This window comes from Salvelinus sp. IW2-2015, linkage group LG23, assembly GCF_002910315.2.
Source record: "Salvelinus sp. IW2-2015 linkage group LG23, ASM291031v2, whole genome shotgun sequence".
Taxonomy (NCBI): Eukaryota; Metazoa; Chordata; class Actinopteri; order Salmoniformes; family Salmonidae; genus Salvelinus; species Salvelinus sp. IW2-2015.
Genome location: NC_036863.1, coordinates 11,457,296 through 11,472,105, shown reverse-complemented (window position 1 = coordinate 11,472,105; position 14,810 = coordinate 11,457,296). Strand labels below are relative to the sequence as shown.

General features: G+C 43.3%; 1 protein-coding gene across 4 annotated transcripts in view; it reads left to right on the top strand.

Moving 5' to 3' along the window:
• LOC111951063 (uncharacterized) overlaps positions 1–14,379 on the top strand; it is a 29,633-nt gene extending 15,254 nt beyond the window's left edge. The window contains exons 1-4 of one of the 4 annotated variants that reach the window (XM_023969047.2): positions 4,404–4,486; positions 11,995–12,106; positions 12,455–12,688; positions 13,469–14,379. In XM_023969047.2, coding sequence (XP_023824815.1) covers positions 12,061–12,106; positions 12,455–12,688; positions 13,469–13,518 — 330 coding nt within the window. In that variant the 5' untranslated portion in view covers positions 4,404–4,486; positions 11,995–12,060 and the 3' untranslated portion in view covers positions 13,519–14,379. Of the gene's footprint in view, positions 1–4,403; positions 4,487–5,504; positions 5,526–11,994; positions 12,107–12,397; positions 12,689–13,468 lie in introns of those variants that run through there. The other 3 variants (XM_023969044.2, XM_024134558.2, XM_023969046.2) reach the window with 3 other exon arrangements.
• Positions 14,380–14,810: the final 431 nt, after the last annotated feature.

Below are 14,810 nucleotides of genomic sequence, written 5' to 3'. Positions count from 1 at the left end.
TGGTGACCATGATCATAAATGGCACCAAAAAAGCCAGAATAATTACAGAGAGCAACGTGAAATACATAATACTCATCATAAAACATTTATGAAAAATACATGTTGTACAGCAACTGAAAGATAAACATCTTGTGAATCCAGCCATATTTCCGATTTTTTAAGTGTTTTACAGCGAAAACACAACAAATATTTATGTTAGCTCACCACAATATCCAAAAACACACCGCCATTTTTCCACCGCAAAGGTAGCTTTCACAAAACCCACAAATAGAATAAAATTTATCACTAACCTTTGAACAACTTCATCAGATGACAGTCTTATAACATCATGTTATACAATACATTTATGTTTTGTTCGAAAATGTGCAATTAATAGCTACAAATCCTGGTTTTACATTGTGAATATGGCGCCAAAATGCACCAAATTGTCTGGAGAAATTTTGGACAGTCACGTAATCTAACCAAAAAACTCATCATAAACTTTGCTAAAAAATACATGTTGTTCAGCAAATGAAAGATACACTGGTTCTAATGCAACCGCTGTTAGATTTAAAAAAAAATCCTGGTTTTACATTGTGAATATGGCGCCAAAATGCACCAAATTGTCTGGAGAAATTTTGGACAGTCACGTAATCTAACCAAAAAACTCATCATAAACTTTGCTAAAAAATACATGTTGTTCAGCAAATGAAAGATACACTGGTTCTTAATGCAACCGCTGTGTTAGATTTAAAAAAAATAACTTTAGTACAAAGTACAGCATGCAATAATCTGAGACATCGCCCAGCCATTCTCCGCCATGTTGGAGCCAACATATTCCACAAAAATATGAAATAACATCATAAATATTCTCTTACCTTTGATGATCTTCCATCAGAATGCAGTACAAGGAGTCCTAGTTCCACAATAAATCGTTGTTTTGTTTTAGAATGTCCATTTCTTCTGTCGAATTAGCAACTTTGGCTAGCATGGTGGAGCGCACATGTCCATGAACTCTTGGCGCATGGAACGAAAAATTCCAAAAGTCATAATAAACGTTGAATAAACTGGCCATCTTTATGATGTTTTTCTCATATGTATCCAATAACGTCCAAGACGGAGCATTTCGTCGTGTCTACCTAACGCATTTCAGAAAATAATATGGTGCTCTCTGGTGCGCAGCAAAATTCTGCCAATATGGCGGACCTGTCACTCCAAAAGCTCTCATTCGGTCTCACATCAAGCTAGACACCCCATTCAACATTCTACTGCCTGTTGACATCTAGTGGAAGGCGTATGAAGTGCATACAGATCCATAAATAAAAGGCAATTGAATTGGCAAGGCCTTACACAGAGACCCATTTTCAGAATTTTCACTTCCTGTTTGGAAGTTTGCTGCCAAATGAGTTCTGTTTTACTCACAGATATAATTCAAACAGTTTTAGAAACTTCAGAGTGTTTTCTATCCAATAGTAGTAATAATATGCATATCGTATGATCTAGAACAGAGTACGAGGCTGTTTAATTTGGGCATGATTTTTTCCCAAAGTGAAAACAGCTACCCCTATTAAGAAGAGGTTTTAACAGGTGCATGTTTATCAATAATTGGAAGAAGCAATTTCATAAATTAATCAAGTGCAGCGTCTGGATGCTCCTTATTAATCACATCAGACCAACAAATATTTTTAACAATGAGGACATTCATTGTGATGTGGATGAGAATTTATGGCCAAATGCTCGATGCAAATGAATGCATACTAAACGTTGTTTTATTTTTATTCATTTAATTTGTTTAATTTAGTTTCTTACATTTGATCACAGACAGTACACCTATGTTGCAATTATACTGAAAAGTGCTATGTTTTTTTTGCATGAATGATTGTAGAGGATGTCTTTATTGATCACACCTTTGATTACACGTTGGATAGATCTTATCGAAATTATATTAGCCCACCCCAACTCACGCCCTGACCATACTAAATAAAGACAAAACAAAGGAAAATTAAGGTCAGAACGTGACAGTTGTGTTTTGGTGATTAAACCAATGTTCTCATTACATTTCACGATAAACTTATGTTTTGAATCCATGGTTGTGTGGTGACAGATGTTTACAATCCAAATGAATGCACAATGACAGGTTTTTAATGAAAGACTGGCTGCGTTACAAGCGTGACCAGTGAGTTTTGTACTAAAATGTACCACATACTTGTGAAAATAATACCAAAGGGATTAAAAATATATATTTTTTTGTAAAGTAATAACATTTAAATTATATAAATGAATAAAAATAGTAGAGATAATCTAAAAATAATTTAGCTTTGATAAGTAAAAAAATTATAAAAAAGAAGAACATGTATATCAATGAAGTCATGCAGTGTATATCTATAAAAACATTGAATCGGTACAATGAGATCATCTATGGAATGTAGGTGTGCATGCATGTGTCTGTAGTGTGTGTGTGTTCGTACAACCAATTTGTGCACATAGTTTTGCATGGGTGTGTGGATAAGTATATGAGCGTATGTGAAAATGTCTCTGAGGTCATTAAAGATCCCATGGCACTTATCGTAAGAGTAGGGGTGTTAACCCCGGTGTCCTGGCTAAATTCCCAATCTGGCCCTCAAACCATCATGGTCACCTAATAATCCCCAGTTTATAATTGGCTCATTCATCCCCCTCCTCTCCCCTGTAACTATTCCCCAGGTCGTTGCTGCAAATGAGAACGTGTTCTCAGTCAACTTACCTGGTAAAATAACGGTAAAATAAAATAAATAAAAATGTAACGGCTGCTCTCCTCCTCTTCGTCTGAAGAGGAGAAGCATGGGTCGGACCAATACGCATCGAGGTATGCAGTCATAATGAATTTATTTAAACAACCCGAAAACACGAAGAACACTTGAATTGATACAAAATAACAAAACGACGTAGACCCTGACCTAAACATGAGAACTTACAGACACACGAAGAACGCACGAACAGGTACAGACTACACAAACCGAAACAGTCCCGTGTGGCGCGACAAACACAGACACGGAAGACAATCACCCACAAACTAACAGTGTAAAACAGCCTACCTATATATGATTCTCAATCAGAGGAAATGAATAACCCCTGTCCCTGATTGAGAACCATATAAGGCTAATTAACAATCACACTCCCACATAGAACAAACAACACAGACTGCCCATCCCAACTCACGCCCTGACCAACTAAACACATACAAAACAAGAGAAAACAGGTCAGGAACGTGACAGCGTATTACATGCTATTTTACAGAAATTAGTGAAATAATTTAAAAGGAAACAAAACAAAAAGAGAGCAAAACACAATGACACAAATAACTGCAAAGTCTATTCTCTCTCTTTCTCTCATTACCATGACTGCCCGGGGGCAAATCTCCTCTTCATACTCACACAAACTCATCTTCAACCATCTCACAGGCCAACCTATAGGCTTAGTCTTGAGTCATTCAGTAGAACTCTGTATAATCAACACAATGCTATTCACAGAGCAGTATATCTTTTATTAACACATGTTCATTTTACTGGGCCTATTCAGAGGTTGCGTCCCAAATGGCACCCTATGTAGTGCACTATGTACGGAATTTGGGACACAGGGTGAAGATGAAGAAGCCCATTGTCCATTGACACCAATGGAAAATGTCTGACTGCTTGGCTCCAACCATTCAGGCTCCTACGTGAATACATTGCCATAATGACAGACATACTGTATTTCAAGAGTTCAAGAGGAAGGAAATAACCTCTAGTTATCATTCATCACCCACCGGGCACACACTGGTTGAGTCAACGTTGTTTCCACGTAATTTCAATGAAACTACGTTAAACCAATGTGGAATAGATGTTGAATTGATGTTTGTGCCCAGTGGACAGTATCTACCATATTCCTTAAATCCTTATATTACATAGTATATGTATTTTATCCTATCACCTTGGTTTTTACCATCTCGATCAGTTAAGGAACTGATTCTGCTGATAATGGCTATTTTTGAAGAAGGGTGTACTTATTGTAATTACTTGCAATAATTGTAATGTGTTTATTATTTTCTACTTAGTCGAATGCACTGACTGTAAGTTGCTATGTATAAGAATGTGTGCTAAATGACAAAAACTTTAATGAAGGACACCTTGAATATATATATTCTGATAATCATAATCTTTCCCTTTGACAGCCTATTTAATAAGATACGGTTTAGTACCTATTTAGTGCATGGTTCTCAGTTAGGTCTATCTCCTGTCTTTCCTCATTGCCCTGAAGTCAGATAAGAGGTTGACAGCAAACTGATACTGCAATATAATTTTACAGCTCTCCTGGCAATAAATTGCCAATATGAACAGGAGGATGGACATCCGTTTATTAAGTAAAAAATAAAAATCTTCTATGGTGATGTGGATATGATGACGTGACTTAGATAGTTTGGTATAAAAGCTGATGAAACTGGGTGAAGAGGAGAAGAGAAAGAGAGACACACCAGTTGCTGTTATTCCAGGTTAGTGTGGCTAACTTGGTGTACTGTGTTATGCTACAAAATGTAATGTCACTCATTATGCAAACAATATGATGAGTGACCTTTGGGTCAACATTTGAATTGTCAGAGGTAAGTATGTGTCACGTTCCTGACCTTATTTTCCTTTGTTTAACTTTGTTTAGTTGGTCAGGACGTGAGCTGGGTGGGTAGTCTATGTTATGTGTTTCTATGTGGGGTTAAATGTGTTGCCTGATATGGTTCTCAATTAGAGGCAGGTGTTTGACGTTTCCTCTGATTGAGAACCATATTAAGGTAGGCTGTTCTCACTGTTTGTTGGTGGTTGATTGTTTCCTGTCTCTGTGTTTGTGTTCTGCACCAGATAGGACTGTTATCGGTTTGCCACATTTTGTTATTTTGTTATTTGTTAAGTGTTAAGTGTTCACTGTTTATTAGTGTTATTAAACATGTTGAGCACTGGCTACGCTGCGTGTTGGTCCGATCCCTGCTACACTCTCTCTTCTAGTGAAGAGAGGGAAGGCTGCCATTACAGTATGTATATATGAATAGTATTTATCTTTTGTATTTAAGTATTTTGTTGCGTAAAGCAGTGGTTCCTAACCTTTTTTTTAACCATGGCACAATTTGATGGGATATAAAATTCTGTGGCACACTTACAATTTCTTATTAATGTATTTAGTGGTAATGCCCTCCATCTCATCTGATCCATACTGAAAATAATCTATTTTCTGTGACAAACGTTTTTTTATAGATTAAATAGGGTTTATTTGGAATATTTTCATAGTTCCTTACTCATGATGGTTAATTGGTGTGTGTGTACCCCTTTAATTGCCTTTTTTCATCAGAAATGATTGGTTATGTGTAGATTCATGTTTGTGTAAAACAGTACTTTTCTCTGATTTTTTATTCATGTGAAAATGTGTTTTTTTGCAAAACACTATATATCCATTGTTTAGCTGGAATGGAATGTTCGTATCTGTCACGTTCTGACCATAGTTCTTTTGTATTTCCTTTGTTTTAGTGTGGTCAGGGCGTGAGTTGGGTGGGTAATTATGTTTTCTATTTCTGTGTTGATTTCCTGTGTTTGGCCTGATATGGTTCTCAATCAGAGGCAGCTGTCAATCGTTGTCCCTGATTGAGAACCATATTTAGGTAGCCTGTTTTCTGTTGGGTTTGGTGGGTGATTGTCTATATGTAAGTTGCCTGTGTCTGCACTTGTTTAATATATAGCTTCACGTTCGTTTGTTGTTTTGCATAGTTTGTTTAAGTGTTCTTCGTTTCGTTAAATAAATAGAAGAATGTATTCTTATCACGCTGCGCCTTGGTCCTCCTCTCTTCATCCAAACGACGAACGTGACAGAATAACCCACCAAAAAAGCAGCGTGGTAACAGCGTGGTAACGGACAGCAGCAGCAGCAGCAGCGATCGGAGGACTCCAGGATCTGGGAAGAGATTTTGGACGGCAGGGGACTTTGGACTCAGTTTGGTGAATATCGCCGCCCCAAAGCTGAGCTGGAGGCAGCGAAAGCGGAGAGGCGGTGGTATGAGGAGGCTGCACGTAAGCACGGCTGGAAGCCAGAGAGGCAGCCCCAAAAATGTATTGGGGGGGGGGGCACACGGGGAGTGTGGCTAAGCCAGGTAGGAGACCTGAGCCAACTCCCCGTGCTTACCTTGGAGAGAGAGGGACCGGGCAGGCACCGTGTTATGCCGTGAGGCACACGGTGTCCCCGGTGAGCAGGCATAGCCCGGTGCGGTACATAGCAGCGCCTCGTATCGAGCCGCCCGTTCCACCGCAGGAACCTCGGTCTGACCCTGATGCCAAGGCGCCAGAACCGGCTGGTACCCCAGTACGCACTGGAAGGGAGAGAGGTTAGTGGAGGAGAGGCGAAGCGAGTTCTGTGCCATCTCGGCCCAGGGCACGAACGCCGCCCACTCCCTGGGCCGGTCCTGGCAATAAGACTGCAGAAACCTGCCCACATCCTGGTTTACTCTCTCCACCTGCCCATTACTCTCGGGGTGAAACCCTGAGGTAAGGCTGATCGAGACCCCCAGACGTTCCATGAATGCCTTCCAGACCCTAGACGTGAACTGGGGACCTCGATCAGACACTATATCCTCAGGCACCCCGTAGTGCCGGAAGACGTGCGTAAACAAGGCCTACGCAGTCTGTAGGGCCGTAGGGAGACCGGACAGAGGGAGGAGATGACAGGACTTAGAGAACCAATACACAACGACCAGGATCGCGGTGTTACCCTGTGAGGGGGAAGATCGGTAAGAAAAACCACCGACAGGTGCGACCAAGGCCGTTGTGGAACGGGTAAGGGGTGTAGCGTCCCTCTGGGCAGGTGCCTAGGAGCCTTACAATGGGAGCACACCGAGCAGGAGGAAACGTAAACCCTCACATCCTTAGCCAAGGTAGGCCACCATTACCTCCCGCTCAATCAGCGCACTGTCCGACCGATCCCAGGATGACCAGAGGAAGGTGACGTGTGGGCCCAATAGATCAACCAGTCACGAACAGCAGACGGGACGTACAGACGCCCAGCGGGACACTGGAGGGGAGCGGGCTCTGCACGTAACGCCTGCTCAATGTCCGTGTCCAGCTCCCACACTACCGGCGCCACCAGGCAGGAGGTGGGGGGTATGGGAGTGGGATCCATGGGCCGCTCCTCTGTGTCATACAGCCAGGAAAATGCGTCTGCCTTCACGTTCTGGGAGCCTGGTCTGTAGGAAAGGGTGAACAAAAAAAGGGTGAAAAACATGGCCCACCTTGCCTGGCGAGGGTTCAGTCTCCTCGCTGCCCGGATGTACTCCAGATTGCGGTGGTCAGTCCAGATGAGAAAAAGATGTTTAGCCCCCTCAAGCCAATGTCTCCACGCTTTCAAGGCCTTGACGACAGCCAACAGCTCCCGGTCCCCCACGTCATAGTTTCGCTCCTCCGGGCTGAGCTTCTTCGACAAAAAGGCACAGGGGCGGAGCTTTGGAGGCGTACCCGTGCGCTGAGAGAGCACAGCTCCTATCCCAGCCTCGGACGCGTCCACCTCCACTATGAACGCCAAAGAGGGATCCGGATGGGCCAGCACGGGAGCCGAGGTAAACAGAGCCCTCAGGTGACTAAAAGCCCTGTCCGCCTCAGCTGACGACTGCAAACACACCGGGCCCCCCTTCAGCAGTGAGGTAATGGGAGCCACTACCTGACCAAAACCCCGGATAAACCTCTGGTAGTAGTTGGCAAACCCTAAGAACCGCTGCACCTCCTTTACCGTGGTGGGAGTCGGCCAATTACGCACGGCTGAAATGCGGTCACTCTCCATCTCCATCCCTGAGGTGGAAATGCGATACCCTAGGAAGGAGACGGACTGTTGGAAGAACAGGCATTTCTCAGCCTTGACGTACAGGTCATGTTCCAGCAGGCGACCAAGCACCCTGCGCACCAGGGACACATGCTCGGCGCGTGTAGCGGAGTATATCAGAATGTCATCAATATACACCACTACACCCTGCCCGTGCAGGTCCCTGAAAATCTCGTCTACAAAGGCTTGGAGGACTGATGGCGCATTCATCAACCCGTACGGCATGACGAGGTACTCATAGTGCCCTGAGGTGGTACTGAAAGCCGTCTTCCACTCGTCTCCCTCCCGGATACGCACCAGGTTGTAAGCGCTACTGAGATCTAGTTTGGTGAAGAAGCGCACCCCGTGCATTGACTCAATTGCTGTGGCTATGAGTGGTAGCGGGTAACTATACCTCACAGTGATCTGGTTCAGACCCCAATAGTCAATACACGGGTGCAGACCTCCCTCCTTCTTCACAAAGAAGAAACTCGAGGAGGCGGGTGAAGTGGAGGACCGAATGTACCCCTGACGCAGGGATTCGGAGACATATGTTTCCATAGCCTCCGTCTCCACCTGTGAGAGGGGATACACGTGACTCCTGGGAAGTGCAGCGTCTACCAGGAGATTTATCGCATAATCGCCCCATCGATGGGGTGGTAATTGAGTCGCCTTCTTTTCGGAGAAGGCGAGAGCCAAATCGGCATATTCAGGGGGAATGCGCACGGTGGAGACCTGGTCTGGACTTTCCACCGTAGTAGCACCAACGGAAACCCCTAAACACCTCCCAGAGCACTCTTGCGACCACCCCGTGAGAACCCTCTGTGGCCAAGAAACAGTGGGGTCATGACAAACTAACCAGGGTAGGCCTAGCACCACGGAAATGCAGGAGAGTCAATAAGGAAGAGACTAATTCTCTCCTTGTGACCCCCCTGCGTCACCATGCCCAGAGGAGCGGTGGCCTCCCTAATCAACCCTGACCCTAATTGTCGACTATCTAAGGCGTGAACGGGGAAGGGCACAGCCACGGGAACAATGGTGGGAATGCTGGGAATGCTGGGAAAACTCAGGGAAAGTGACATACACAAACATATGTGCAACAGAGGGCTCTCTGTGAGAATGGTACCGGCTCACCTGGGGTGGCGCCAGAGCACCCTGCCTGCTGCCTCGATACCCAGAGGAACCAACACGGCACCCAGCAGCAGTGCGGCCACAGATGGTGCACGAGCTGAAACCCCCTCCGGTCTCCCTGCGCACCTCCCAGCTCCATGGGTATCGGAGAGGGGGTGCGGGGGGATGGAACCAACAGACCCCGGTCTGAATGTCCGCGGGTAGCCAGCAGGTTATCCAGCCGGATGGACAGGTCCACCAGCTGGTCAGACGTGAGGGTCGTGTCTCTGCAGGCCAACTCCCGACGGACGTCCTCGCGCAGACTGCAGCAGTAATGGTCGATTAGGGCCCTGTCGTTCCATCCCGCGCCGGCAGCCAGGGTCCGAAACTCCAGGGCGAACTCCTGGGCGCTCCTCGTCCCCTGCCCCGAGGGCGGACACCCTCTCACGGCCCGAAGGAGCCGAGTGGACGGTTGCCAGGTATAAGTCCAGCTGTAATAGGAACCCCTGGCAGTTCGCAGCCGTCCCATCATATTCCTGGGGAAGGGAGAGACGAATCCCACTGGGGCCAGGAGAAGGAGGGGTGCGTAGTGGAGACCCCGGTTGTGCTGGTGGAGGTGCTGGGAGAACTCCCTGTCTCTCCCAGCGGTCCATTGTCTGGACAACGCGGTCCATGGCGGTGCCAAGATGGTGGAGCATTGCTGCATGCTCCCAGACGTGCTCCTCCACCCCTATACCCGGGGTACCTGCTCCTGCTGACTCCATAAGTTTCGGTCCGGAATTCTGTAAGGAGTGCGTACTGGCGGCAGAGAAGTGAGGCGCAGGAGAGCAAAGATTGTATTACAACGGCGCAGTTTTAATAATAAAAATCACTGTGAACAAAAACAATATATACAATGGGACAAAACCCCGTCGCACACCAGACATAATGTGCACAAGCACTTACAATAAACAATTCCGGACAAGGACATGGGGGAAACAGAGGGTTAAATACACAACATGTAATTATGGGATTGAAACCAGGTGTGTGGGAAGACAAGACAAAACAAATGGAAAATGAAAGGTGGATCGACGATGGCTAGAAGGCCGGCGATGCCGAACGCCGCCCGAACAAGGAGAGGGACCGACTTCGGCGGAAGTCGTGATAGTTGCTCTAGATAAGAGCATCTGCTAAATGACATAAATGTCAAATGTAGGTGTTTTACATACATATCTCAGATTACTGTACTAAATAAATGTTTTTTAACATTGATGTCATAAATGTATAATTTGTACATTTCTTTATTAAAAATGTAGTTATTTGTTACAGTTGACTGTATAAAACCTAGCAATACTACTTATTTCTCTGAGAGAGGCGAATATACAGCATTTTGCAAAAGAACATGATTATTTGTCTCTCTGAAATGAAACCATCAACTGATTTCAAACAATTACATGTACAGTACCAGTCAAAAGTTTGGACACACCTACTCATTGAAGGTGTTTTCATTATTTTTACTATTTTCTACTTTGTAGAATAATAGTAAAGAAATCAAAACTATTAAAGAACACATATGTAATCATGTAGTAACCAAAAAAGTGTTAAACAAATCAAAATATATTTTAGATTTTAGATTCTTCAAAGTAGCCACCCGTTGCCTTGACAGCTTTGCACACGCATGCCATTCTCTCAACCAGCCTCACCTGGAAAGCTTTTCCAACAGTCTTGAAGGAGTTCCCACATATGTTGAGCACTTGTTGGCTGCTTTTCCTTCATTCTGCGGTCCAACTCATCCCAAACCATCTCAAATGGTTTGAGGTCGGGTGATTGTGGAGGCCAGGTCATCTGATGCAGCACTCCATCACTCTCCTTCTTGGTCAAATAGCCCTTACACAGCCTGGAGGTGTGTTGGGTCATTGTCCTGTTGAAAAACAAATGATAGTCCCACTAGCACAAACCAGATTGGATGGAGAATGCTGTGGTAGCCATACTGGTTAAGTGTGCCTTGAATTCTAAATAAATCAAAGACAGTGTCACCAGCAACGCACCCCCACACTGTATAAAATGTATAAAATAGTAAAAATAAAGAAAAACCCATGTATGAGTAGGTGTGTCCAAAGTTTTAACTGTGACTGTATGTCAGTGAACAACCCAATGCCATGATTAATTAGTGAAAAAACACACCAATCTCGTTCATATTTTCTTTAAACAATAAAAGCTAATTTTCCAATATCTCTGAAAATGGATACATAGCGTTTCTGAATTAAACTCTTCAAATGTAACAGCCTGAGCACACTAGACTTGAAACAACGATACAGATGTAACCATGTAATGTATTATCTGACCAGGCACTAGTGCTCCCAAGTCAAAAATCCATGTGCATTCCACAGGTCACATTTATAAGGGAGTTTTCAAAAAAAAAGATCAAGATTAGGAAAAGTTTCGCAGCAGACCTGAGAGATCTTCAAGGCACACCAGTGGGGAACCACTGGAGTAAAGTATGACTGTAAAATATGGCTCATATACAGAAATAAAAGTATTTTTATTATTTTTATTATTTCTGTCTGGTTACAGTCAAGACTACAATAGCACTGTGACCTTTTATTGATGATGTATCTACATATAGGCTTTTAATGAAGATTTTAAAACAATTCTTGAATTGCCACACCTTATTGACTGTGAGGCAAACCATTCAACAATTCACCTCCTTATTCTCCCTCTACTGTGACATCTTGTTTGGGATTTTTATCTTTAAACCCCCATGGGGAATTGTTCCAGAATATGTCTGTCAATGTCTCCTATCGTTGATAATCTACTATCATGGAAATTAGTTTACATTACATTTATTTATCCACATTCTGCCTCTCGTTCTCTCTCTCTCTGTATCTCTCTCTCTCTCTCTCTCTCTCTCTCTGTCTCTCTCTCCCTGTCTCTCTCACACTCTGTCTCTCGCTCTCCCTTTCTCTCTCACTCTCTGTCTTTGTCTCTCTCTCCCCCTGTCTCTCTCACTCTCTGTCTCTCTCTCTCCCTGTCTCTCTCGCTCTCTGTCTCTGTCTCTCTCACTCTATGTCTCTGTCTCTCTCTCCCTAGGCCTACGTGCAATATTCAGACAAACCGAGGCTTCTTCCTTAGCTTGGAGACTTCATACCCAGGGTCATGCCTGTGAACCTATCCACTCTGACTGTTTGCCTGCTAGGCACAGGTAATGGTTTGACACTTAGATATGTGACGTGTGACGTGTTCAGTACAAAAGTAGCATTTCTTATTGTACCATTTAGTCAATTTTCTTACATTTGGTGCCTAATGAATACCACCCTGATTAGTTGGAAAATCTATACGAATCTATATAAATAAATATGTATTTACACACATATCAAAACGAATGAGCATTGAGTAATGAATTCATTTGAAAAAACTACAATTTTACATGTTTTTGAAGGTGCTTGTGTGAACAATGGTGACTGTTAACTCTTTCCTCTTCTTTTATTGTCAGCCATTCTCTGTGCAGACATTTCTCCTGCATCTTCAAACAATACATCTACCCCAACAGCACCATCTGTAATCCCAGAGGATACTCCTGCCAATGTGTCCACCCTCGCACCTTCCACCACTGGTACTAACACCTCTGCTCCAGGGACTCACCCCACATCTAACCCCACAGAGGCCAACAGCACCATGGTCTCCACATCCGACCAGGCAAATGAAGAAGCCACAGAGACAATATTGTCAACTGGCGAGATAGCCGGCATTGCTGTCGGCAGCATTGCTGGAGTGGCGGCTATTGGTGAGTGTAATACGCACACCGACACATGCACGCGCACATGCACGCACACACATTCTCCGGCACCGCAATTACCCTGGGCCTTATCTATTCAATAACAGAACAGAGGAGGGGCAAACCCAATATTGAACCATGAAAGTGATACCCCACTGGTATCATCATGGTTTCATGCTGTTCCTGTGTAACCAAATTCATGTAAATGCTTCTATTATGGCAGCCCAAACTACCAAATCAGAGGGCAAAGGAAGTAAACAGACTCTACTGAGGGCAGGGACTGGTTTATTAAGGCTAACTCTAGTAGTTGTGGTCACAACAGGATTCAAACCGAATGCAAGATGACCTACAAACAAAACAGACAAACATGCATATGTCAATGAGAATGCCTGCTCCAGGCTACTCCTGCAACTGCAATTTGTTTGTCAGGGCAATTTAAAAAAAAAATGATTTGAAAACCAAAATGAACGTTTCTTAATGGAGAAGTCCAAGTAATCCTGTTTCAGTCTGTTGTCTTCCATTTGGTTCTTCATTAACATGACCTGGATGTAGGCATATCAGGGTTCTAACAGCCTCCCTTCTAAGCCTGAGCCTAACTAAATATTTAATGTAATGTGTACAGTAGTGTGGAAATGTAACATTTGTGATAGCCTTCCTTAATGACATTGACTTACAACTTTCTTCCCAAATCTAAAACCGAACTTTCTAATATAATGATATAATATCTATCTTTCTCTGTTTCGCTCTCTCTCTTCCTCTCTCCCTCACCCTCTCCCCTCTCCCCTCTAGGTGGAGGGATCTTTGCTGGTCTGAAGTTTAGTGGTAAGCTGGCAGGTTAGTGTTGCTAGACTGGACTGGACAGTGCTGGGTAAGGATAAGCTGAGTGGGTTGGTAAGGGAAGATTCGATTGGCCTGAGACCAGTCCAAGACTCTACATACTGCACAACCACTGTGGGAAAAAACAGCCCTCTCAACTTCCTCTATCTGAAACCACTGCCAACCAACACATTGAGACCTTAATTTACAACTATACAGGAATGCAGATTGCATTACTATGAGCCAAAATCTGGAATTTTATACTGTGCTCAGTTGAGATAAAATACTACTTCTACTGCTGATAATATATATATATATATATATATATATATATATATATATATATATATATATATATATATATATATATGTGTCTATGCATTCGATTACACACTGAACTGTATATCACATGTTATGTATGGCCACAATGTAGCATTCAGCTGTTGATGCATATGCTTTCCCTATCTAGTGAGAGCCAACAGTATATGGGGAAAAAGGAGAACAGTGTCTGAAAAAGACAAATGATAATACGAAATAACATGATAGCTACAGTATATATTTAATATATGGTAGCAAATATATTTTAATATTATGGTTCACCGCACATCTTGTGGTGACAGCTTAACCGTGCTCTGAACTTTCTGCTAAGTGTCTTTTTAAACATTTTAAGATGATCAATGATTTTTGTTGATTGATTTAATGATACATTTTTTTCGTCATTAAACATTTTAAGATGAGAATGGATGATCACATGGGATTTTGAATATGTTATTTCCTCAAAAGATATTATGCACACACTTTATTTCACAACAAAATACCATGATGATTATGGTATTATGGTCACAATGTAAACACCTCATTTTGTAATAAAGACCATGAGTAGTTGTGTGACTTTGTTGTGTTTTATTTGTGGCAGCCATCTTGTGAAGGAGCCAGTTGAGAGATGTGTCCCCTCTCCCCTCGCAGCTCTGATGGTGTGCTCTCTGTCTGCATGCTTTCATTATGTCTCAGCACTTAGTTTGATTAACCCATTGACTGGCAAGACAGTTGGCTTACCTGTCCAGCACTGAATGGGTCCAATGATTGAAATGTCATAGTGTGCGTTCCAAATTATACCTGATTCCCTATATAGTGCACTACATTTGTACCAAATGGCACCATATTCCCTATATAGTGCACTACTTTTGGCCAGGGGCCCTGGTAAAAAAAAATTGCACTTTATAGGAAATAGGATGCCATTTTAGATGCAACCAAAGTGAAATCTAACAAACACTGCAGGCCTGATAGACTGCAGACAGGAATGATGCCTCTCTGT